Source organism: Suncus etruscus, chromosome 13, assembly GCF_024139225.1.
Source record: "Suncus etruscus isolate mSunEtr1 chromosome 13, mSunEtr1.pri.cur, whole genome shotgun sequence".
Taxonomy (NCBI): Eukaryota; Metazoa; Chordata; class Mammalia; order Eulipotyphla; family Soricidae; genus Suncus; species Suncus etruscus.
In genome coordinates this window covers 1,612,987-1,634,743 of record NC_064860.1, presented here as the reverse complement: position 1 = coordinate 1,634,743, position 21,757 = coordinate 1,612,987, and the positions used below count along the sequence as shown (strand labels likewise).

General features: G+C 54.8%; 1 protein-coding gene across 1 annotated transcript in view; it reads left to right on the top strand.

The window, feature by feature from the left end:
* Positions 1-1,934: 1,934 nt before the first annotated feature.
* The window catches only part of UBE3C (ubiquitin protein ligase E3C), a 35,288-nt gene continuing 15,465 nt past the window's right edge, over positions 1,935-21,757 (top strand). Inside the window, exons 1-13 of the mRNA XM_049785266.1 lie at positions 1,935-2,065; positions 4,368-4,421; positions 7,319-7,393; positions 8,233-8,379; positions 10,025-10,140; positions 10,787-10,944; positions 11,629-11,782; positions 11,894-12,111; positions 12,376-12,530; positions 13,469-13,656; positions 14,409-14,495; positions 15,560-15,717; positions 15,834-16,060. Of these exons, the coding sequence (XP_049641223.1) occupies positions 2,000-2,065; positions 4,368-4,421; positions 7,319-7,393; positions 8,233-8,379; positions 10,025-10,140; positions 10,787-10,944; positions 11,629-11,782; positions 11,894-12,111; positions 12,376-12,530; positions 13,469-13,656; positions 14,409-14,495; positions 15,560-15,717; positions 15,834-16,060 (1,803 nt within the window). The 5' untranslated portion in view covers positions 1,935-1,999. The remainder of the gene's footprint in view (positions 2,066-4,367; positions 4,422-7,318; positions 7,394-8,232; positions 8,380-10,024; positions 10,141-10,786; positions 10,945-11,628; positions 11,783-11,893; positions 12,112-12,375; positions 12,531-13,468; positions 13,657-14,408; positions 14,496-15,559; positions 15,718-15,833; positions 16,061-21,757) is intronic.

The following is a 21,757-nucleotide window of genomic DNA, read 5'->3' as shown; positions in this document are numbered from 1 at the left end:
ATGGGGCCTCAGGCCCTCAGAGGCAGCTCCATGAACTGCTTCCAGCCTTGATCATGCCCGGGCATTTTCAGATGACATTGACTCGGAGTCCCAGAGTGTCCTGCTCAAATGTGGTGCCTGAGATTTAGTGCTGGGTTTGGCCAGGGGACGTCTCCTTGACCCTCCTGGCAGCAAAATGCTGGCAGAGCAGTTGGGACAGTCCATGGCTTGGCCGCCTCCATCTGCTCGCAGCCTGACTGCCAAGCATGCTCTTAATTGCCTAACCTTTTTAAATGATTAAAACGATGATGAGGACGAGGCTGCATAAAGACAGCATCAGCCCGATGTTAACAGCATATTAGCAGTCCTTGGGCTTTGATATGATTGTCCGGTGTTCTTCTTGGCCTGTGCGCGCAGCAAAATGCCCTTCAAGTACTGATGTTCAGAGCGAGTAACAATGTTGTAAATGAGTAATTCAGCGTCAGTGTCACTAACTTGCTCCCAGGAGACCAACACATATCACCTCTGCCTCTGCTAGGCTGATCATGGGGATCTGAACCCCAAGTCTCCCCAGGGCTGGCTGCCAGGAGGCCGCTTGCTTGCTTGTCCCTGGAGAAAGCTCCTGCCCTTCGGCAGACCCCGCTTGTAGGAGTGGGCTGAGGGAAATATAGATCCCAGGGAGAAGTGTGCAGAGTGGGGGCGACCCTGGGTTGGGTTGTGCTGTCTCCCAGTGGGCCTGGCAGCTCCTTCACTGCAGCACGGCTTAGGGTCCTGAATTGGGTGTTTACACCTTCCTGATGGATCATTCTGGGCCTGAAGCCGGCCAGGCCCTCCATGAAGGTAACAGATCAGCAGTTGGAAAGCTCAGCATCATCAGTAGGATGGTGGCTGAGGATGCAGGATGTGTGTTGGCCTCACTGGGAAGGGCAGGAGAGGTGGGAGGGTTGCAGTAGGGGGGCAATAATAGGTGGGAGGGTTGGCAGTAGGGGGGCAATAGGTGGGAGGGTTGGCAATAGGTAATCCCAGGGAATGTCCCTGGGAAGGGGACAGGAGGGAGATGACAGGGGATGGGGGAATGAGTGGGATGTGACCTCTGGGGGGTTAGGGTTAGTGGTGGAGCAAGATCCAGGAGTGACTTCTCTGAGCACTGTGCTGGGAGAGTTGCTGGACACTGCAGGGCAGTTCTGTCACCGTCCTTCGGCCCTTCATGGCCTCTTTTCTGCCTGGTGTCCCAGTGGGGTGTTTCGCCTGTCTGGAATCTCCCTCGGGCTCCCAGACCTGGTGCTCGCTCCCCTGCGGCCTCATCTTCCCCGGGGCAAGGCAGCCTGGAGAGCAACACGACGGTTTGCCAGGGAAGCGTCAGCAAGGCGTCACCGGGGGCGGCCCCGAAACCGAAGCAGCCCAAAAACCAGGTCGGGAGCCAAAGCAAGGCGCGCCCCGCGAGCGAGCCCGGCGTCGAGCGCCCATTGGGCCTGCGCGCCGCCCTTCCGCCGGCCGGCCCCGCCCCCGGCTCTGCTCTGCTCTGCGCACGCGCCGCGCGTCCCTCCGCCCTCCGCGGCGCACCTGCCCGGCCCCGACGTGCCGCGACGGGGCCCTGGCGCGCGCGGGCACGCACGCACGCACGCACGCACGCGGCGCGGGATCGCGCAGGCCGCCGCCGAGAGCGCGCGCGCCACGCGGCGGGACCGCGCACGTCGCCGCGTCGGCCGCCATCTTCCGTGCCGAGGAGGCCGCTCGGCTCGGCTCGGCTCAGTTCGGCTCGGCTCGGGCGCGCGCGCCGGAAGGAGCGGCGCGGGAGCGCGCAGGCCGCCGTCGCGGGAGCGCGCACGTCGCGGCGGGAGCGCGCGCGTCACCGCGTCCGCCTCCATCTTCCGTGCCGAGGCGGCCGCTCGGCTCGGCTCGGCTCCGTTCGGCTCGGCTCGGCGGCCCGGCGGGTGCGGGTGCGCGTGCGCGGCGCGGCCCGGCCGGGCGCTGCGGGGTGCGGAGGGCGGCCGGCAGATGGGCTGAGCGCGCCGCCAGGATGTTCAGCTTCGAGGGCGACTTCAAGACGCGCCCCAAGGTGTCCCTGGGCGGGGCGAGCCGGAAGGTGAGCGCGGCGGAGGCGAGGGCCCGCCTGGGGCCCGGGCAGCGAGATCGCCGCCGCCGCCCCGCCCGGCCTCGGCCACCTGCGTCGGGCCGGGCTGCCAGGCCAGGCCGCGGGGCCGCCCGTTTGGGAGCCGTCCTCGCGGGCAGGGCGACCGTCCCCCGGCGGCCCCGCCGATCCGGCCCGCGGCCGGCTCCGAGACAACTGTCAGCCGCGGAGAGCAGCAGGCCGGCCCGCCCGGGCCCTCCCTCGCAGGCCTCGCCCGGCGCAGGGGTTGCTGTCCAGGCTGTCCAGGCGGGCCGCCGGCCCCGGAGCAGGGCAGCCCAGCTGCAGGGCCAGGACCAGACGCTGCTGGCCCCCGAGCCCCTCGCCCAGGCCCCCGCGCCCTTCCTGCCCAGTGGGCGGCCTGGCCAGCGCCTGGGATGGGGCCCCGCAACTTCCAGCGCTTCAAAGGTGTTGGGGACACGCTTTCCTTCACCCTTCCCCTCTCTCCGCTCACTCCCCGAGTCTCCTTTCCTTCCCACGCGTGTTGGCACTTCGGGAGTCAATACGTGTTTCCACATAGATGGTAGGTAGGCCCGGGACACCTGGACAGACGCCTGCCCTTTGGAGCCCCGTCGACAGCTGACTCAGGAGTCCCTTGTGCAAGGTCTCCCGGCAGTCCCCATTGCTGCTACTGTGCTCCGATTAGCTAGCAAGGGCACCTTACCAAATGCTCCCCACAACTCCAGCCCAAAGTCAGACGTGGATGCGGAATTGCCAGAGCCTGCGCATCCCCAGGAGATGGGACCAACTGGATGGAGCCGGTGGTGTTGGTGTTGGTGTGGTGACAGGCCCAGGCTTGTGGCCACATAGCCCTCACCCCGCATGTCGGCCACTCTTCTCCCATTATGTTTCTTCCACATCTCTTTTCTTGGTATCACTTTGTGCTTTTTTGTTTTGTGTGTATTTTTTTTCGGGGGCACACACCCGTTGACGCTCAGGACTTACTCCTGGCTATGCGTTCAGAAATCGCTCCTGGCTTGGGGAGCGTATGGGGCGATGGAACCGTGGTCCGTCCTAGGCTAGCACTTGCAAGGCAGACGCCATCACTTCTTTTTGCTTATTCTCCTTCCTTCCTTCCTTCCTTCCTTCCTTCCTTCCTTCCTTCCTTCCTTCCTTCCTTCCTTCCTTCCTTCCTTCCTTCCTTTTTGGTTTTCGGGTCACACTCAGCAGCGCTCAGGGGTTCCTCCTGGCTCCACGCTCAGAAATCACTCCTGGCAGGCTCGGGGGACCATATGGATGCCGGGATTCGAACCACCGTCCTTCTTCGTCTAAGGCAAACTCCTTACCGCTGTGCTATCTCTCCGGCCCTTGCTTTTTCTTCTTGTGAACAAACTTTTTGTAAATAAAATACAATCCAGTGTTAGGGCTAGAGCCATGAGACAGCAGGTGAGGTGGCCAGCCTGATTCAGTGTGTACCATCCCATATGGTGCCCTGAGCCCCACCAGAGTGGTCCTGGAGCACTGCCGCATTGAACTAAGAATGGTCACCATACCCCAATCACTGGCTGGCTGTCCAGGCATTGGTCTGCTTAGTTTGCATTCAGGGCCATCTTGCAAGGGTGGGATCTATGGCCCTGAGAAAGAGGTGGGGTCTACTGCACATCTGTCAGGCAGTTTCTATTGTAGGACCTGTAGGCTGTATTTGGGACAGGTCCTGGCTCTGCACTCAGAAATCACTCCTGGCAGGCTTAGAAATCGCTCCTGGCAGGCTCAGGGGACATTATGGGATGCCAAGAATCGAACCCAGGTTTCAGCTGTATGCAAGGCAAACACCCTACCGCTGTGTTATCTCTCCAACCCCGCTGATTTCTCTTTCTAGTGATCTCAGGGACTGCTTTGGGCCTTCACTTGGAGAACTGTGTAAATCTTGCTTCACTTCCCAGCTTGTTGCTCATGACTGTTACCCTGAGTCAACTCTGCTTGCTCTGACAGCACTTAACATCAGTGGGAATCAATAAGCCAGGAAGACCCTGGCCCGGCCTGTCGGTGTCCTGGCTGGCTTCATGCTGCTCTTCATCTATTGGGGCTTGAGTGTCCCGTGTACCTGGCCGTGGGCATTCAGCCTGTGCCAGCACCATCCGTGACCTCAGTGGGGAACTTTCAGAGATGTGCCCCGGGAGCTTGGCCATCCTGCAGCATCTGCCCCTGGTCTCACCTGATATTTGGGCTGAGCCAGAGTCTGTCTGGTCTGTGCGTGCCACTGGTTTAGTGTCTGCCCTTATGACTTCTCTCTCTGTGTCTCATGCTCTCTCTCGTTTAGGAAGAAAAGGCTTCTCTCTTACATCGAACTCAGGAAGAAAGAAGGAAGAGAGAGGTAAGAACAGTTTTTTTTTTTTCTGGGCCACACCCGTTTGATGTTCAGGAGTTACTCCTAGCTAAGCGCTCAGAAATTGCCCCTGGCTTGGGGGGACCATATGGGATGCCGGGGGATCGAACCGTGGTCCTTCCTTGGCTAGCGCTTGCAAGGCAGACACCTTACCTCTAGCGCCACCTCACCGGCCCCTTAAGAAACTTTTTGTCTGTGGTTTTTTTGATTGTTTGGTTTTTTGGTTTTTGGTTCACACCTGGCAGTGCTCAGAGGTTACTTCTGGCTCTACGCTCAGAAATCGCTCCTGGCAGGCTTGGGGGACCATATGGGATGCTGGGATTCGAACCACCATCCTTCTGCATGCAAGGCAAACGCCTTGCCTACATGCTATCTCACTGGCCCCAAGAACGGTTTTTTTTGTTTGTTTGTTTTTGGGCCACACCCAGCAGTGCTCAGGGGTGACTCCTGGCTGTCTGCTCAGAAATAGCTCCTGGCAGGCACGGGGGACCCTATGGGACACCGGGATTCGAACCAACCACCTTTGGTCCTGGATCGGCTGCTTGCGAGGCAAACGCCGCTGTGCTATCTCTCCGGGCCCAAGAACAGTTTTTTTTTGGGGGGGGAGGGGCCACACCCAGCGTGCTCAGGGGTGACTCCTGGCTGTCTGCTCAGAAATAGCTCCTGGATGGGGCCGGAGAGATAGCATGGAGGTAAGGCGTTTGCCTTTCATGCAGGAGGTCATCGGTTCGAATCCTGGCGTCCCATATGGTCCCCCGTGCCTGCCAGGAGCAATTTCTGAGCCTGGATCCAGGAATAACCCCTGAGCACTGCCGGGTTGACCCAAAAACTACAAAAAAAAAAAAAAAAAAAAAAAAAAGAAATAGCTCCTGGCAGGCACAGGGGACCATATGGGACACCGGGATTCGAACCAACCACTTTTGGTCCTGGATCGGCTGCTTGCAAGGCAAACACCGCTGTGCTATCTCTCCGGGCCCGCAAGAACAGTTTTTTAATAACATTTCCCATAGCATTTTCATCAGTGTGGATGCTATATGAGCTGTGCTTGTTTACATGATCTGTGACATGATGTCATGTCATGTGTGTGATCTATGACATGAATTATCATTGCATAGTGTGAAGTGTTTGTGATTGTGACGTGTATGATGAAGATGTGCAATATGTGTTCTGTATATGTGTCTCTGTGATATGTCTCTGATAGTGATGTGTTATTTAACTTCCTGTGAGATGTGTTGTTTTTTTTGTTTTGTTTTGTTTTGGTTTTTGGGCCACACCCGGCGGTGCTCAGGGATTACTCCTGGCTGTCTGCTCAGAAATAGCTCCTGGCAGGCACGGGGGACCCTATGGGACACCGGGATTCGAACCAACCACCTTTGGTCCTGGATTGGCTGCTTGCAAGGCAAACGCCGCTGTGCTATCTCTCCGGGCCCCGAGATGTGTTGTTTTGATCTGTGGGGTCTTTGTACTGTATCTATGATGTGATGTGCAGTATGTGATGTCTATGTAATGTGTGATGTCTGACTATGTGCTCATGATGTGTGAAATGTGTTATGACATGGGGTATATTATATATGATCTGTGTGGTATGTGATGCTCTGCACACAGGCATATTAGGCACACCCCTGCCTTCCCAGTGTACTGTGTGCTGTGTGGGAAGGGCAGACTCTAAGGATGGGGTGGACTTTCAGGACTCCCAAGGTAGTGCAGCCATGGAGGGCGTCGCTCAGCCAGGAGAGGGACCTCTCTGTGCCTCGGCTTATTCTGTATTTCGCTTTTATCTTTCTGCTGGGGTCGTCGGTTGTCCGTTAGGGAAGTTCTCAGGGATGTCTATCAGGGGTGTCCTCAGGCTACTTTTCTGGGCACTATATGGTTTCAGCTGTTCTTCCTGCCTTGACTTGGCTAGGTGCTGGGTGTGTGCTGGCTGGCTGCTAGGCACTGGGGACTGAACATGCTGCTTGGCCAGACATGGGCATGGAGGTGGGCAGAAGATGCCGAGGAGGCAGCAGTGTGTGAGGGCCTGGCCTAGCACCATCGATTCTGTGCTGGCCATGTGGGCAGCCCTATATGTGTGTGACTGGTGGGGCGCAACCTCCCAAGTGCCATCCTTGGCCTAGAGGTCAGTGCATGCACAGGAGTTGGTCTGGCCAGGCTGTCTGCTCCATGCCTCTGTGTGCTGGGCAGCTTCCTGCCTGCTCTGACGGAACCACCACAGGCCGGGTGCAGCACTGTCTTATCTGCTGCAGCTGCTGTGCAGGCAGCACTTACCCTGCCCACTGCCTCAAACCGCCTCACACAGTGTTTTCAGCTTGCTGGAGTGGCGGGATCCTGAGTCATTTCCTTCCCACCTGCCTTTAGTGCAGGTGAATGTCACTGGGGAAAGAGCATAGTGGTGCCCACCTAGATGTCAGCCATGGCACCACATTGGATAGGGGAGCTTTGACCGCTGCACTTAGGAGACAGTGTTGGAACTTGACTTAGGGAGTGTCTGATCTTGAGTGAGGGTCTTGGGGAGTACCTGAGAGTGTTAGACTCTGAGTGAGTCTATCTGAATGACTATCTATATCTATATCTATCTATCTATCTATCTATATATCTATCTATATGACTATCTGAAGATAGTCATATCTTCAGGAGAGATTGGGCATCAGCTTTATGCTCGTCTTCGTGCCCTGTGAGTGTCAGACTGGGCAGCATCTCGGGTTAGTCCCAGGAAGGAGGGAAGGTAGTCAGTATAGGGCGCAGTTGTAAGGCGAGGTAGCAGGTTACCCTGGGGACTGAGATGGGACTGAGCACTGTGTCCTGGGCCCAGACTGCAGAGATCTGCACCCAGCTCCTACTTGGTACCTCCCTGCCAGTGATCGTCCATCCCCTGTCTCCTCCTTCAGGAAGAACGTCGCAGGCTAAAGAATGCGATAATCATCCAGTCATTCATCCGTGGTTACAGAGACCGGAAGCAACAGGTGAGTGACTGAGTGAGTGAGTGAGAGGGGTGGAAAGGGAGGAGAGAAGGAGACTATGTATATCTGTTAAGGTGTTAGTATTTTCTCCAGTTACTGTTCTGAGTTTATTCAAAAAAAGATTGAACCTTGGGGCCAGAGTGATAGCACACTAGTAAGGCGTTTGCCTTGAACACAGCCAACACAGGATGGACCCTGGTTCGAATCCCAGCATCCCATATGGTCCCCCGAGCCTGCCAGGAACAAGCACAAAGCCAGGAGTAACTCCTGAGTTCCGCCGGGTATGACCCCCCCCCCCAAAAAAAAAGATTGAGCCTGTTTTTATTTATTATTCAATATATATATTGGTTTTTTGGATCACACTAGCAGCACTCAGGGGTTACTCCTGGCTCTATACTTAGAATTTGCTTCTGGCAGGCTCGGGGGACCATATGGGATGCCGGGATTCTAACCACTGTCCTTCTGCATGCAAGGCAAATACCCTACCTCTATTATATCTCTCCGGCCCCTGAGCCTGTTTTTTGTTTTTAAAAGTAATAAAGGGCAGGAGCCGGAGTGGTGTTGCTAGCGGTAAGGTTAGCCTTGCAAGTGCTAACCCTAGGATGGACCACAGTTCGATCCCTCCCCCCCCCCCCCCCCCCCCCGCGCGTCCCATATAGTCCCCCAAGCCAGGAGCAATTTCTGAGCACATAGCCAGAAGTAACCCCTGAGCGTCAACAGGTATGGCCCAAAAACCAAAAAAAAAAAAAAAGATAATAAAGGACAAACAATGTGGGGAGGGGCCAAGGGAACAGGCATTGGCTAGAGCAGGCTGCAGACTCATGGGTGCTCTATGCTTGCAGTTCTCTGTCCAGAGAGACGCCTTTGACCGGGCCGCCAGCCTGATCCAGTCCACGGGCCCTGTCCCTCTGGCACATTTGCCCACGCTGGCCCTGCTGGTGCGGCAGCTCCTGTTCTTCTACAAGCAGAGTGAGGACTCGAAGCGTCTGGTAAGTGTTCACGTGCTGTGTTCTGGCCCCCGAGTCCCGGCCACTGCTCCCCACAGTGTTCCAGGGACCCCCGGTGCCTGTGAATCCTTGCTCAGCCCTTTCGCGGCCTCTCTGTTCTGGCATCTACCTTTAAACACCACTACATGTTGCACGATGACCTGTCATTTTTCTTCTGGAGGTTGCTTTGTATGACACCTTCCTAGGCCCCCATCATGTGCCATTTCTGGTCTCTTACCCCCTGGTGGCATGGCAAGATGCAAACTGAGCCTGGCCATGGCCTCTGACCCTTCCTCTCCAGACTGGGCTCGTTCGCACCACGGAGGTCGTCGGACTCCTGTGGCCGGTCTCCCTGTGGCTGGTGTTGCCGTGCCGAGCTGTGTGCCTGTGCATGCTCAGCTGACCTGCGTTGTGTGGAGCCATGTGTTTCTGGAGAGACGTGTGGAGCCAGGCAGTGGCTGGCTGTGTGTGCGGGGCTGGGGCTGTCGGGTGTCCTCACAGCCCCTGAGTCATCTTTAAATGTAGGAAATGATGGGTGGGGGCTGTTGGTGTTGGGAAGAACACGGTACCCGCCATCCTTGGTGCTTAGAGCTTAGAGGTCTGGGAAAGAGCCGGCACAGGGCCCTCCTGCCCTCACTGAGGTGGCTGGGAAGGCTAAGGCTCCCAGCTGGGCTGCACTGTGCCTGTTCCACTCATCCACGGGTGACACATCTCTTGCTTCTCCCTCTGGGTCCCCAACTCCCACAGCATCTGTGGGGACCATGCATGTGGGGCTCTCTTGGTCCCCTTGCTGCCACCTCCTCCCCAAGGGAGAGTCTGGACTTGCCCGGCTGTAGGGAAGCAGCATAGCTGGTGGCAGTGGGCCAGCACTGAAGTAGGGTCCTGAACACTTCTCTGGGCTATGCAGGGACGGTTGTTGGGGCTGTGCACATAGTAGGACAGGGATAGTTATCAGGGCTGTGCAGGGATGACTGTTGGGGCTGTGCACACAGTGGTTCCAGGAAGTACCTGCTCCGACCATCCAGCTGCTAGCAGAGAGCACATGCCAGCTACACCTCTGATGCATGCCAGCGCACATGTGTTCTGGGCTGTGGGGAGCCGTGCAGCGTGGCAGCTGCTGGGGTGAGGTGCGATGCCATGAAAGGAATGTCCACAAGGCAACCGTGGAGAGTGGCTCCTGAGGACACGTGGCAGAGAAAGGACTTTCACTCTCCCATGCTCTGGGAGAAAGCTGCAGTCTAGCCTCCTGCAGGCATACTGTAGGAGAGTAGCAGAGGGTCTCTGAGGCACTAGATTTCTGGTCCGAGCAGAATGTCCAGCGGGACAAGCAGCCTCTTGGCATCTGTGGCACATCCAGCACTACATGGGAAGGAAAGCTAGAGACCCTAGGACAGAGGGACATGGCAGCCCATGTCCCGCTTCGGTCTTGGACAAGCCATTTGTTTCTCAGATTTACATGGATGTGAGCTGTGCTTTGGCTCCCGTGACTTTTGCACAGAACAGAGACTGCGGCGGCGCTGAGGAAGGCCTCGCCACTTTGATTGACCTGCCCTGTGTTGGTGAAAGCGCCTGTTTATCCCTCAGGAACTGGAGCCACCCTACATGGGCCAAAAGGCCTGATTGTGCCATGTCGTGCCATGTGTTACAGATCTGGATGTGCCAGAACCTGATCAAGCACAGTGCCCTGTTTGTACAGCGACTGGCTGGCCCTGAGCACCTCACCTGCCTATACCAGATCAAGCGACTCCTGGGCCTCTGCTGCAGGTAACCACTGGCTCTCCTGCAAGTATTGACACCCCAGAACAGGCCCCTCGACCGGGAATCTCAGTCTCTCTCATACTGCTGTCACCTTGTCTCAGCTGGGGTGTGGTTGTGAGGGGGATGTGCCCACCACTGCCCTCATGCTGGGGCCCAGGTTGGGGAGGCAGCAGGTGAGGCAGGTCATGTGTCAATCCTGTGCACATAGGGCAGAGATAGAGACAGTAAGTCCCCAGGGTGATCTTTGACCTGGAGGTACTTATGAGTGACCCAGAGACATGAGCACATGATGGTAACCCAGTGAGCGTGTGGTTGGTTCGGTTGATGGCCAGGAGAAGTTGGGGGGGGGATTGGGGGTGCTGACTGTCCCGGGAATACGTGGACAGACCTGTGCAGGTTCTGGAGTTGAGGTGACACATGCATGGTCCAGCAGGGCATTGACTCAAAGGACCGGGGCTCCCTGGCATACTGGGTGTGTCCAGGGCCTGGACCATGGCCACCTCAGGTGCCCGCTTTGAGGCCCCTGCATTCTGGCTGATCAGTTGAGACAAGGGCCAAGTCTACTCTGGGCTAGGCTCATGGCAGGGCTCATCCTGGTCGGAACATAATGACTGAAAGCCCAGACTGCATCTTCCCTGCTGTCTGCCCACAGTTTGCTGCAGGAGTGTGGAGATGAAGGGCCGAGTGCGGCACTGCCCCTGCGCATGCTTGAGGTCTTCTCTTCCAAGGCCACTTACCTGCCTGCCCTGCAGGACGTTGCCTGTGTGCTGCCTGTCATCGAGCAGGTCTTGCATTCCATGGTGCAGAACGGTGAGTAGCCACAGCTTTCTGGAGTGGTTCTAGGCTGTGCCCCAGTCTGCAGACACCGCCCCCTTCAACCCCCCCCCCCCCCCACACACACACGCATTTGCTCACTGTCCAAGAGAGAGGCAGCCACAGGGCTGTCACCTTGGGAAGAAATTCGGGGAGAGACTCAGGGCTCAGTTTGCTCAGTTTATTTTTTGGGTGTCCTCACTAACTGGAGAGTCCTGCCTCATGTTCTCCCAGGCTGGGCCCTGAGTCCCAGACAGACTTTCTGGAATCATATGCTGGGACTCTTGACAGACTAATCCATGGGGGCAATTAATAAGCCCTGAGGGGCCGGAGAGATAGTACAGCTGCTGATTCCTTGCATCCCATATGGTCCCCCAGCCTGCCAGGGGTGATTTGTAGTGCAGAGCCAAGAGCACCACTGAGTGTGGCCCAACAACCAATAAATAAATAGAGCTAAAAGAAAAAAAGCCCTGAGTATCGCTCATGGAGTTCCGGGGATCCAACCTGGGACAGCAGTGTGCCAGACGCCTGCCCTCCCCATTGTCCTGTTGCTCTGGCCCTAAAGAATTAAATTTCAATGGATAGAGCTTCATTCTGAAGAATCGCTGAAAACTTTTTCCAGTCAGCCTTCTCCTCCTAAGGGGAGGTTGCCGACTCTGAATGTGTTTTCCTTTCTCTCAGGGTATTACAGGGCTCTGTATCTGTTAATCCACAGCAAGCTCCCACCGAGTATTGAATATTCTGACTTGTCTCGAGTGCCTGTAGCCAAAGCCCTGCTGGAGAATCTCCTGAAGCCGCTGCACTTCACTTACAGCTCCTGCCCCAAGGCGGCCAGGTAAGGGACAACCCGAGCACCCCCCGGCAGGCCCAGGACAGCATCCCTGGTCCCTGCTGTTACACCATGGTGTGGTGTCCTGCCTCTCCTGAGCACCCACTTTGCTCTCAGGCAGCAGGTTTTCTCAGCCTTCACAGAGGAGTTCCTGACGGCACCTTTCACGGACCGGCTGTTTCATTTTGTCATCCCCGCCTTGGCCGATGCGCAGACTGGCTTCCCTTATGAGCCCTTCCTGAGCGCGCTCCTCGCAGACCACCAGGGCACCAGGGCCAGTGCTGCTGTACCCTGGGTCCTCTACTTCGTGCTTACTGTGGGCGAGAACCACTTGGGTAGGACATGGGGAGCGTTGGCCTTGCTGGGGAGGGTGCGCATGGACCAGGATGATGCAGGCCAAGGTGGGGCGAGGGCAACAAGTCAGGAAGTCTGGCTAGGAGGCCAGCAAGAGCTGCCTAGCAGGGTCCCTGGACAAGACCGGGTCCTAGCACCTCCCTCTGACTGGGTCCCACACACGAGCCCTGCAGGACGCTTGGGGCTGGCATGATGGCCCCTCCCTGCCCAGCCCGTGATGAAGGCTGCACTACTCATTTGCACAGGGAGCCTCTCTGAGGAAGGACTGCTGGTGTACCTGAGAGTGCTCCAGGCCTTTCTCTCGCAGCTGCCAGTGACACCTGCCAGCGCCAGCTATCAGGATTCCCCCAGTGACTCGGAAGATGAGAGTGAAGAGGCCCAGCAGCAAACCAGTGTCCCTGTAAGCCGGACTGTGGCTGGGTGGCAAGTGCGGCATTCTGAGGGTGCTGGTTCCCTGCCACTCTCACTGCTCTGGGCCTGGTGTGGGTGAGCCGATGTGGTTGGGAAGGGCGGTTGTTGAGAAAAGACTCAGCTCCAGGCTGGAGGGACAGCTCAGCAGGGAGGCGTTTGCCTTACTGTGGCTGACCCAGGTTCGATCCCATCTGGTCCCTGAGCCCTGCCAGAGCCAGAATTTATCCCTGAGCAACACTTAGTATGGCCCAAGAATAACAAACAAGCATGTTTCTTTTTTTTTTTTTTTTTTTTTTTGGTTTTTGGGTCACACCCGGCAGTGCTCAGGGGTTACTCCTGGCTGTCTGCTCAGAAATAGCTCCTGGCAGGCACGGGGGACCATATGGGACACTGGGATTCGAACCAACCACCTTAGGTCCTGGATCGGCTGCTTGCAAGGCAAACGCCGCTGTGCTATCTCTCCGGGCCCAAACAAGCATGTTTCCACTGTAGGGACCAGGGAGATGGCGCAGAAGGCTGGAGCCTCTGTGTACATTTGTCCCACCCCCACCAGGACTTGAGCACTGCACAAGTCTTTCCTCTCCCAAAGCTTGTGATGGTCACATAGTGTTTCTCTTGTATTGGCAAGGCCAGTAGACTCCTGTCTTCACTGTTTGGTCTTGTTTTGGAGTCATAACTGGCAATACTCAGAGCTCACTGAGCTTACTCCCTGTTCTGTGCTCTGGGTTCACTTCCTGGCTCTGTGCATGGGGCCCACTTGGACATTGCAGCCCTGGCCCCACGTGCTTAGATGCACTTTCTGTGGATGCCAATTTTTGATCTTGGGTTGTCAAGCCCTGTGCAGGGGAAGCAGGAGGTGGAGGGTCCCTAAGCCTCCCACTTGCAAGTGTGGCCCTCGGGACTAAGCGGACTAGTGTGTTGTTGCAGGATGGTGGCCGGCTCACAGTGGCCTACATCTCTGAGGAGTGCCTGAAGAAGCTGGACACCAAGCAGCAGACCAACACGCTGCTTACCCTGGGCTGGAGGGACTCGGCTGGTGAGGAGGCCTTCACGCTCATGGCGTCCATCTGCCACACACTCATGGTGCAGCACCGCATGATGGTGCCCAGAGTAAGGTAAGTCCTGCGGTCTGACCATCTGTGTCCTTTCTCTGGCCTGGAAACTGGAAAGTGTCTCTGTTAGGCATCAGAGCTTCATGGCATCGCCAAACTGAAGAAGTGCTCGGTGACTGAGGCTGTGGTTCTAACCACTTCCAACCACTCCTGAGCTTTCCTTGCCTTCCCTATTGTGACTAAATGCAGGGAGGAGATGGGGAACGTGGCCTGTTGGCGGAGCTGTCCCTGGTCCTGCCTCAAGCATTCCTTGGGGTTTCAGCTTTCAGACCCTCCAGTGTATTTTGAGATTGTCTTGTTTCTGAAACATTCACATAAAAAGACAAATAAGGGGCCAAAGTGATAGCATAATGGGGGGAAGTTGCGTGCAGCTGACCTGGGTTTGATCCCCAGCATCTCCATAGGGCCCCCTGAGGAACCACCAGGAATAATTTCTGAGCACAAAGCCAGGGGTAATCCCTGAGCACAGCCTGTGTGGCCCCAAAGCCCCTCCCCGCCAGAAAGCAAATAATTCCCATGTATATAGGGTGCTTGAAGATGGCAGCTATGCCGTGGTCGGGTGAGCCCCTGATTTTGGGCAGAAGCCCCCCTCCCCCCAGGACCTGCTGTGTGCAAGGGCTCTGAGTGGACTACCCAGGGGTATCATCATCCATTAGGTACCCCTGGGTGGGACAGACCAGATCCTTTCCTCTCCGCAGGCAGCCCCAGAGGGTGAAAACTTGCCTACCCTTCTGATTGTTCCACTTCCTCCTCAGGGTTCTGTACAGTCTGGCTTTCAATGCCCGGTTCCTGAGACACCTTTGGTTCCTCATATCATCTATGACCACACGGATGATCACAGGGTAGGTGCTGTGCATGACACTTAGCCCTATGGCTTGGTTCAGTGGAAGTCATCGGGGAAGTGCTGTTTGGGGGCATTACTGAGCTCATGTCTGTGATGAGAAAGGCTCCATGCGAGTCTCAGCGCCTTGGGAAGAAAAACTGCCAAGCTGTGGTGGGGGCACCAGCCTGTGGCATAGAGATGCTCTCTGGCTCACACGGACACTGTAGCCAGGTGCCATCACTGCCCCTGGTTGCATGGTTTAGCGTGGTGCTCCCGGTAGGGGGAGCAGGAGGGCTTTGTCATAGGTAGAGCCTGTGGGTCCTAGGTGAAGGGATGGACCTAGGGATGCATGTGGCATTCTGCCAGCAGGAGGGGATTTGTTGGGCATGTGGTGGCATTTTGATACATGTAGAGGAATGTCAGGGCATGTGGGTGCCGTGTTGGACATTTAGGCATGTCTGCCTGCAGGTGGGTCCTGCTCATGGCCCGTGTGCTCCCCTGGTGCCCAACACTCCCTTGTCCCCTAGAGCTTCCCCTGAAGGTGCGAATCTCATGTGCCAGAGCCACTGCTGGCTTCCAGTAGACGTAGAGAACGAGAAGGATCTTGTCTGCTGTTTGTGTCCCAGGGAGCCTGGATCAAACCCAATTCTTGGGAAAGGGAGCCAGTGCCGAAATCTCATGTTTGTTACTTGGTTGGGGGCCATGGCCAATAGCGTTTAGGGTATCCTTGGGGACACTGCTCCCTCTGGCTGGTGTCGGGCTGACTCCTGGGCCCAGCAAGACCCCACTTTGTCCCTGTGGTTTCCGCAGGTCCACATCTTCATGTGCCAGCTTTGCCTAGCTGCGCCTGTTCTCCCGTCACTCGTGTGCCAAGAATCCGTGGACGGAGGGTGGGAAGGACAGAGGAAGTGCTGTCTCTCCCCATGGTGCTGTAGGCACTTAGGATGTGTGTGGTGTTTTAGGCGTGGCTCCCAAGATACTCAGCTGCCAGCCAGGCCTCTTAGTGGCCCCATGGCTATTTCCTGCTGCTATTCCCACACTGACCCCTTCTCCCAATTCCTCCTCCTCCCTTTCGAACCCCAGGTCCATGGTGCCATTGCTTCAGGTGATATCCAGGGGTTCTCCGATGTCTTTTGAAGATTCTAGTCGGATCATCCCCCTCTTCTACCTTTTTAGCTCCTTGTTTAGTCACTCGCTCATCTCCATCCATGATAACGAATTCTTTGGGGACCCCATAGAAGGTAAGACCGCTTGGGGATGAGGCTGCTGCATGGCCTGTGGAGGACAGGAAGGCATTCAGGCTCGGTGGGTTGTTGAAGACTGACAGTGCCAGGACAGGCATGGTTCTCTACTGCAGGTCAGAGACAATCCTCAGCGATGCCTTTTACTCTCGAAGAACTGGTGATGCTGTCCCGCTGCCTTCGGGATGCCTGCCTAGGGATCATCAAGCTGGCTTATCCTGAAACAAAACCCGAAGTCCGGGAGGAGTATATCCTTGCCTTTCAGAGTATTGGTGTGACCACTAGTTCCGAGATGCAGCGGTGCATCCAGATGGAGCAGAAGCGGTGGATTCAGTTGTTCAAGGTACCCAGGGCCCTGATTCTTTGCCTCATTGCCCGGCATCCAGACATGCTTATATTTGCTTCTTTACAGTTGAACCAAGCACAGCTTTGGTTCTGGGAGGTTTTGCTTTGTTAAACTTTAAAACTAAAGAGAAGTCATTTCTGTCACAGCTATCTCACTCTTTTGTTTTGATTTAATTTTGTTTCTGGGTTACACCCAACTGTACTTGGGTCACTCCTGACTCTGAGATCAGAAATCACTCCTGGCAAGCTCAGAGGAGCATTTGGGGTACCTGTGATCGAACCTAGGTCAGCCTTATGCAAGCCAAGTGCCATCCCTACCATAGCTCTGGCCTCTGTTTTCTAGCCTCTTTCTTGTGCATTACTGTAAGTAGTTTTAGCAGCAGCAGGACATCAGTACAAGCTGTAAATTCTTCCACCTTTCTTTCCCACTGAAAAAGCTCTTTTAAACTTTTTTTTTTTTTTTTTTTTTTTTTTTTGGTTTTTGGGCCACAACCAGTGACGCTCGGGTTACTCCAGGCTATGCACTTAGAAATCGATCCTGGCTTGAGTGACCATATGGGACACCGGGGATTGAACCCAGGTCCATCCTGGGTCAGCTGTGTGTAAGGCAAACACCCTACTGCTGTGTTACCTCTCCGGTCCCTATTCCTTTTTCTTTTGAGAGAATGATGGTGGGTGGCCTAAGGCTTTGGCAGGATGTGAGCCGACTGCTGGTCATTGTTGACGGCCTGTGATGCCATGGAGACAGGCTTGCGGGTTCCCCAGCAGGAGTGTTGTGGGAAAGCATAGCATGGGAAGATGGGAAGAAGGGAGAAAAGAAGAGCCTGGTGCCCTGAAATCTCTTCAGTGCCTTCTTGAGTGGGCCAAGAATAGGCCTGCGCAAGATTTACAGTAGGCTCCAAACCCGTGACCCCTCGCACACTAATGTGGGCTGGGGTCGTCAGTCGGCCCTTTGGGCTCTTCATCACAGCTTTTGTCCAGCTCTCTATTTAATTGAAAGAAGTTAATTGAATGAAAATGATCAACTAAGCTTGTATTAATATTGCTAATGGAACTTTCTTCTTGGCCATGTTTGGACAAAGATGTCAAGCTCCACTTTCGGAAAGGCCCATTAATGCTTGCACTTAACCTGATGGACTAATTAAGGGATGCTTACTCACCCTGCCGTGCACGGAGCCCCTTTCAGCTGCTGTGCCTGGCCACACAGCACATCTCACTTATGAGCACACATATGAGACCTGAGTATAACTGATGATGGTGGATAGCGCTGGGTGCAGACCTCATGCCTCGTTGACTGGATCATTTGTGAAATTGGTGTAATATGTGTTTGCACAGTTTCTTCGAATTGCCTCTCTGTATTCCCGAGTCAGCTCAGAGGTCATGTGTTGAACTCTGGTCTTTTTTTTTTTTTAAATAATATCTTTATTTGGGGCTGGAGAGATAGCATGGAAATAGTACATTTGCCTTGCATGCAGAAGGATGGTGGTTGGAATCCCGGCATCCCATATGGTCCCCAAGCCTGCAGGAGCGATTTCTGAGCATAGAGCCAGGAGTAACCCCTGAGCCGGGTGTGACCCAAAAACAAACAAACAAAAAAGATATTTAAGCACCATGATTACAAACATATCTGTAGTTGGGTTTCAGTCATAAAAAGAACAACCTCTGGGCCCGGAGAGATAGCACAGTGGCGTTTGCCTTGCAAGCAGCCGATCCAGGACCAAAGGTGGTTGGTTCGAATCCCGGTGTCCCATAGGGTCCCCCGTGCCTGCCAGGAGCTATTTCTGAGCAGACAGCCAGGAGTCACCCCTGAGCATCGCTGGGTGTGGCCCAAAAACCAAAAAAAAAAAAAAAAGAACAACCTCTCTGGTTGTTCAACCCCCTTAAAGAGCAACAGCTTGCCAGTTCCTAACTCACACACAAACTTGTCCTCCTAGCTCCTGCTGGAAACTCAGTCCCCATGTTGGCTTTCCCTGGACCTGGCATTATGGCTGCATCTGGAGTTTGGGTTAAGTACTTAAACTCTGAGATCTAGACCCATAAACTCTACCATTAGGTGGGTACCCGGTTATGTACGGCCTCAGATAACGTCATTTTTTTTTTTTTTTTTTTTTTTTGGTTTTTGGGTCACACCCGGCGGTGCTCAGGGGTTACTCCTGGCTGTCTGCTCAGAAATAGCTCCTGGCAGGCACGGGGGACCATATGGGACACCGGGATTCGAACCAACCACCTTTGGTCCTGGATCGGCTGCTTGCAAGGCAAATGCCGCTGTGCTATCTCTCCGGGCCCGATAACGTCATTATTTTATAGCATCTACTGGACTTATCTTTAGAGCCCAGAAATCTCAGAATTTAATAACCCAGTGTCGGGTGTTTTCTTTTGTCTAATGAAAATCTTGCACTCGTTTTTTCCCCATATATCTCTGAATGACTGTGGGAGGCGTGACTAAGTAAGGAGTGAGAATGTTGGAAATTTAGGTGAAATTTACTTTGTTGGTCTCAGCTGTAAGTTTGGAACCATTGCTGAAATCACCTTTCGCAGGAGGTCCTGATCTTAGAAATAGAATTTCTAAAATTGGGCCTGAGAGATAGCATAATGGTAGGGTGTTTGCCTTGAAAGCAGTTCAAATCCCATATGATCCCCTGTGCCTGCCCAGAATGATTTCTGAGAACAGAGCCAGGAATAATCCCTGAGCACCACTGGGTGTGGGACCCCTCCCCCCCAAATGGAATTTCTATAATTCTGGTGCTGGGGCGGATAGCACAGAGGTAGGATGCTTGCATCAGGGTTCAACCAGGGTTCAACCCCCGGCATGCTATTTGATACCCTGAACCTGTCAGGAGTGATTTCTGAATACACCTGAGCACTGCCGGGTATGGGGGGCCCCCCCAAAGGAAAAGAATTTCTAAATCATGACTGCTCTTGATCTGAACCCTAAAAATAGTTTTGAATAGAAATGTAAGCAGAAATGCATTTTTAGTCTGTTCTGGAACTGTCCTGAACGGGAGATGGGACAATATTTATTTGTTTGTTTGTTTTGGGCCATACCTGGTGACGCCCAAGGTTTACTCCTGGCTATGCGCCCAGAAATCGATTGCTCCTGGCTTGGGGGACCATATGGGACACTGGGGATCGAACTGAGGTCCATCCTGGGTCAGCTGCATGCCAGGCAAATGCACTAGCTTGCGCTATTGCCCTAGCCCCGACAGTGGTTTTTTGTTTTGTTTTTTTGTTTTTGGGCCACACCCGGTGACGCTCAGGGGTCACTCCTGGCTATGCCCTCAAATCGCTCCTGGCTTGGGGGACCATATGGGACACCAGGGATCAAACCAAGGTTCGGCCTAGGTTAGTGCATGCAAGGCAGATGCCCTACGGCTTGTGTCACTGCTCTGGCCCCTGGCATTGTTCTTTTAACTATAAAATAAAATGTCTAATGTCTATGTCTCAGTGAGGCCTTTCTCGGCGCTGTGCCTTTACCCCTTCTACCGGCAGGTCTGGAGAAGGGTAGGAGCAGCAAAATAATTTCACAGGCAGTCAGTTTAAGTTTCATAGGAGTCAGCTCGGTGTATTCTATGGTCCTATCCGCCATGTGCATTTCCTCACATGGCTTCTATTCCAAGCAGCTTCTTCTAAGCTGCTTCTCTGGCTCTCTCTGCAGCTCTCTGTCTCCCTTTCAGCTGCTCCATGTTTCCTTCCTCCCTCCTTATCCCCAGGCCACACCTTTTATATTTTTTTGTTTGTTTTTGGGTCACACCCATGGGGTCCATCCTGTGTTGGCTGAGTGCAAGGCAAACACCTTCCTGCTGTGCTGCTCTCTCTTCGGCCCCATCTTTTATATTTTTCATTCCAAATTGCAGATCCCTCCCAGGTGTGGTGGGTCTGACCATCCAGGTAGGATAAACAGGAAATTGAGGGAGGGGATACCCACAGGACAAGTCTGGGAGGAGGACACTGTGGGCATCCCTATTGCGCTGATGTATCAGAGAGCAGAACTTGGACCCCACTGTTGTCCTATTCCTATCCCTCTGGAAAGTGCTGGTCACAGCATTCTTCGGAAGCTCTGCTCATTTTCAGAATGAATCCAAGTTGGTGGAGCCCTCTGCCAGCTGTGTCCGACCAGGCCTGCCAGTGCAGCACTAGCCCCCACCAGCACTACCCACATGGTTCCTGGTGGCCTAAGTGGATCCGGTCATCTTTCTCTGTCACAGGCCTGAGCTGACACTGCTAAACTGGCTGCATTCATCACATTTATAAACTTGCCGTGCTAATTGCTCAGGCTGGAGAGCAGCAGGAGGAATAGGGCTGGGGCTTGCATCTCTGCCATGGCCACACCGTGCTGGATAGCTCACTCGTCTGCTCACTCTCTCACTCTAGTTCTTGCTATCTTTCTGCAAAGGTGGTTAGAGCTCTCTCTTTGTCTCACTCTCTGCAGAGGAGGTTAAAGCACTCTTTCTGCAGTGGGGGTAAATGGAGCTCTGCAGTACAGGAGGCTTAAATGGATTATTCTCTGTCTGTCTCTCTGTCTCTCTCTCATTTTCTCTCTCTCGCAGTTGGCCAGGTACTTGGGCCTTGCTCTGTGGATCAAGTGCAGCTAAGGGCTGGGTCAGGTTCATGCCTCCTGTGGGCACGGGTGTGCACTTCAGCCCCTCTGTGTCTCCCACCTGCTTCCCATTTTTTCTGCTGTAGAACAGCACCCACTGGACTACCTGCAAGCACCTCAAATTGGGCTGTTAGCACCAGAATGTGCGGGCCCCCGCAATTGGCACCGGGCCTCCCACAGTCTCATCGGCCTTAGGGGCCCCATTTCTGCTGTTTCCCCAAGGAACAGTTTCTGCTATTATCACTCTGCAAGGGCTGAGGGAATGGATCAGAGTTGCGCCCGCCCCCCGCAGTTACCCCTTAGGTCCTTTCAGTGAAAGAACCGTGCAGTCTTCAGAGTGAGCCAGTCAGGATCCGTGGTCAAGCAGGTGTCCCAGAGCTACAGCCCAACTGGGCACTGGACCAACCTGTCAGGTTGCCAGGGTCCAGCCAGACCCTCTTACTGATGGTAAGCTTGGGACCTTTTGGGGCCGGGTCTTGGGTCACACCCAGTGGTACTTGGAGTGACTTGGCACAGCCTGGGTATCCAGTGTGATCAGTGCCTGCCCGGGGATCCCCTGCTGGGGTTCTGCCTGGGTTCCAGCCCTCCTGCTTCTGTGAGTGAGAGTCCCACCTGAGGTCTCCTTTTCTGGAATCTTCGGGACCACCTGAGATGTGCTCTGAAACGATTTACCCAAAGTCTGTGTCCTCAGACTTGTGTCTGGAAGCTTCTCAGTGTCATGGCAGTTGACTCCCTCAGTTCCCTTTAGTCCGACCAGACCTCTAGGGCTGTGCCCAATGATGAAACCAGGCTCTACTGCATGCCTGACTCTTGGGCCCCTGATCATCTCATGTTTTTAGTCATATACTTGGTTTTTTTTTTGTTTGTTTGTTTGTTTTGGGGCCACACCCTCAGGAGTTACTTCTGGCTATGTGCTAAAAAGTCACTCCTGGCTTGGGGAGCCATATGGGACACCGGGGGATCGAACCGAGGTCTGTCCTAGGCCAGTGTGCACAGACGCCTTACGCCCTGCACCACCGCTCCAGCCCCAAGGGTTACTCCTAGTTCTGCACTCAGAAATCGCTCCTGGCCTGGGGGACCATATGAGATGCTGGGGTA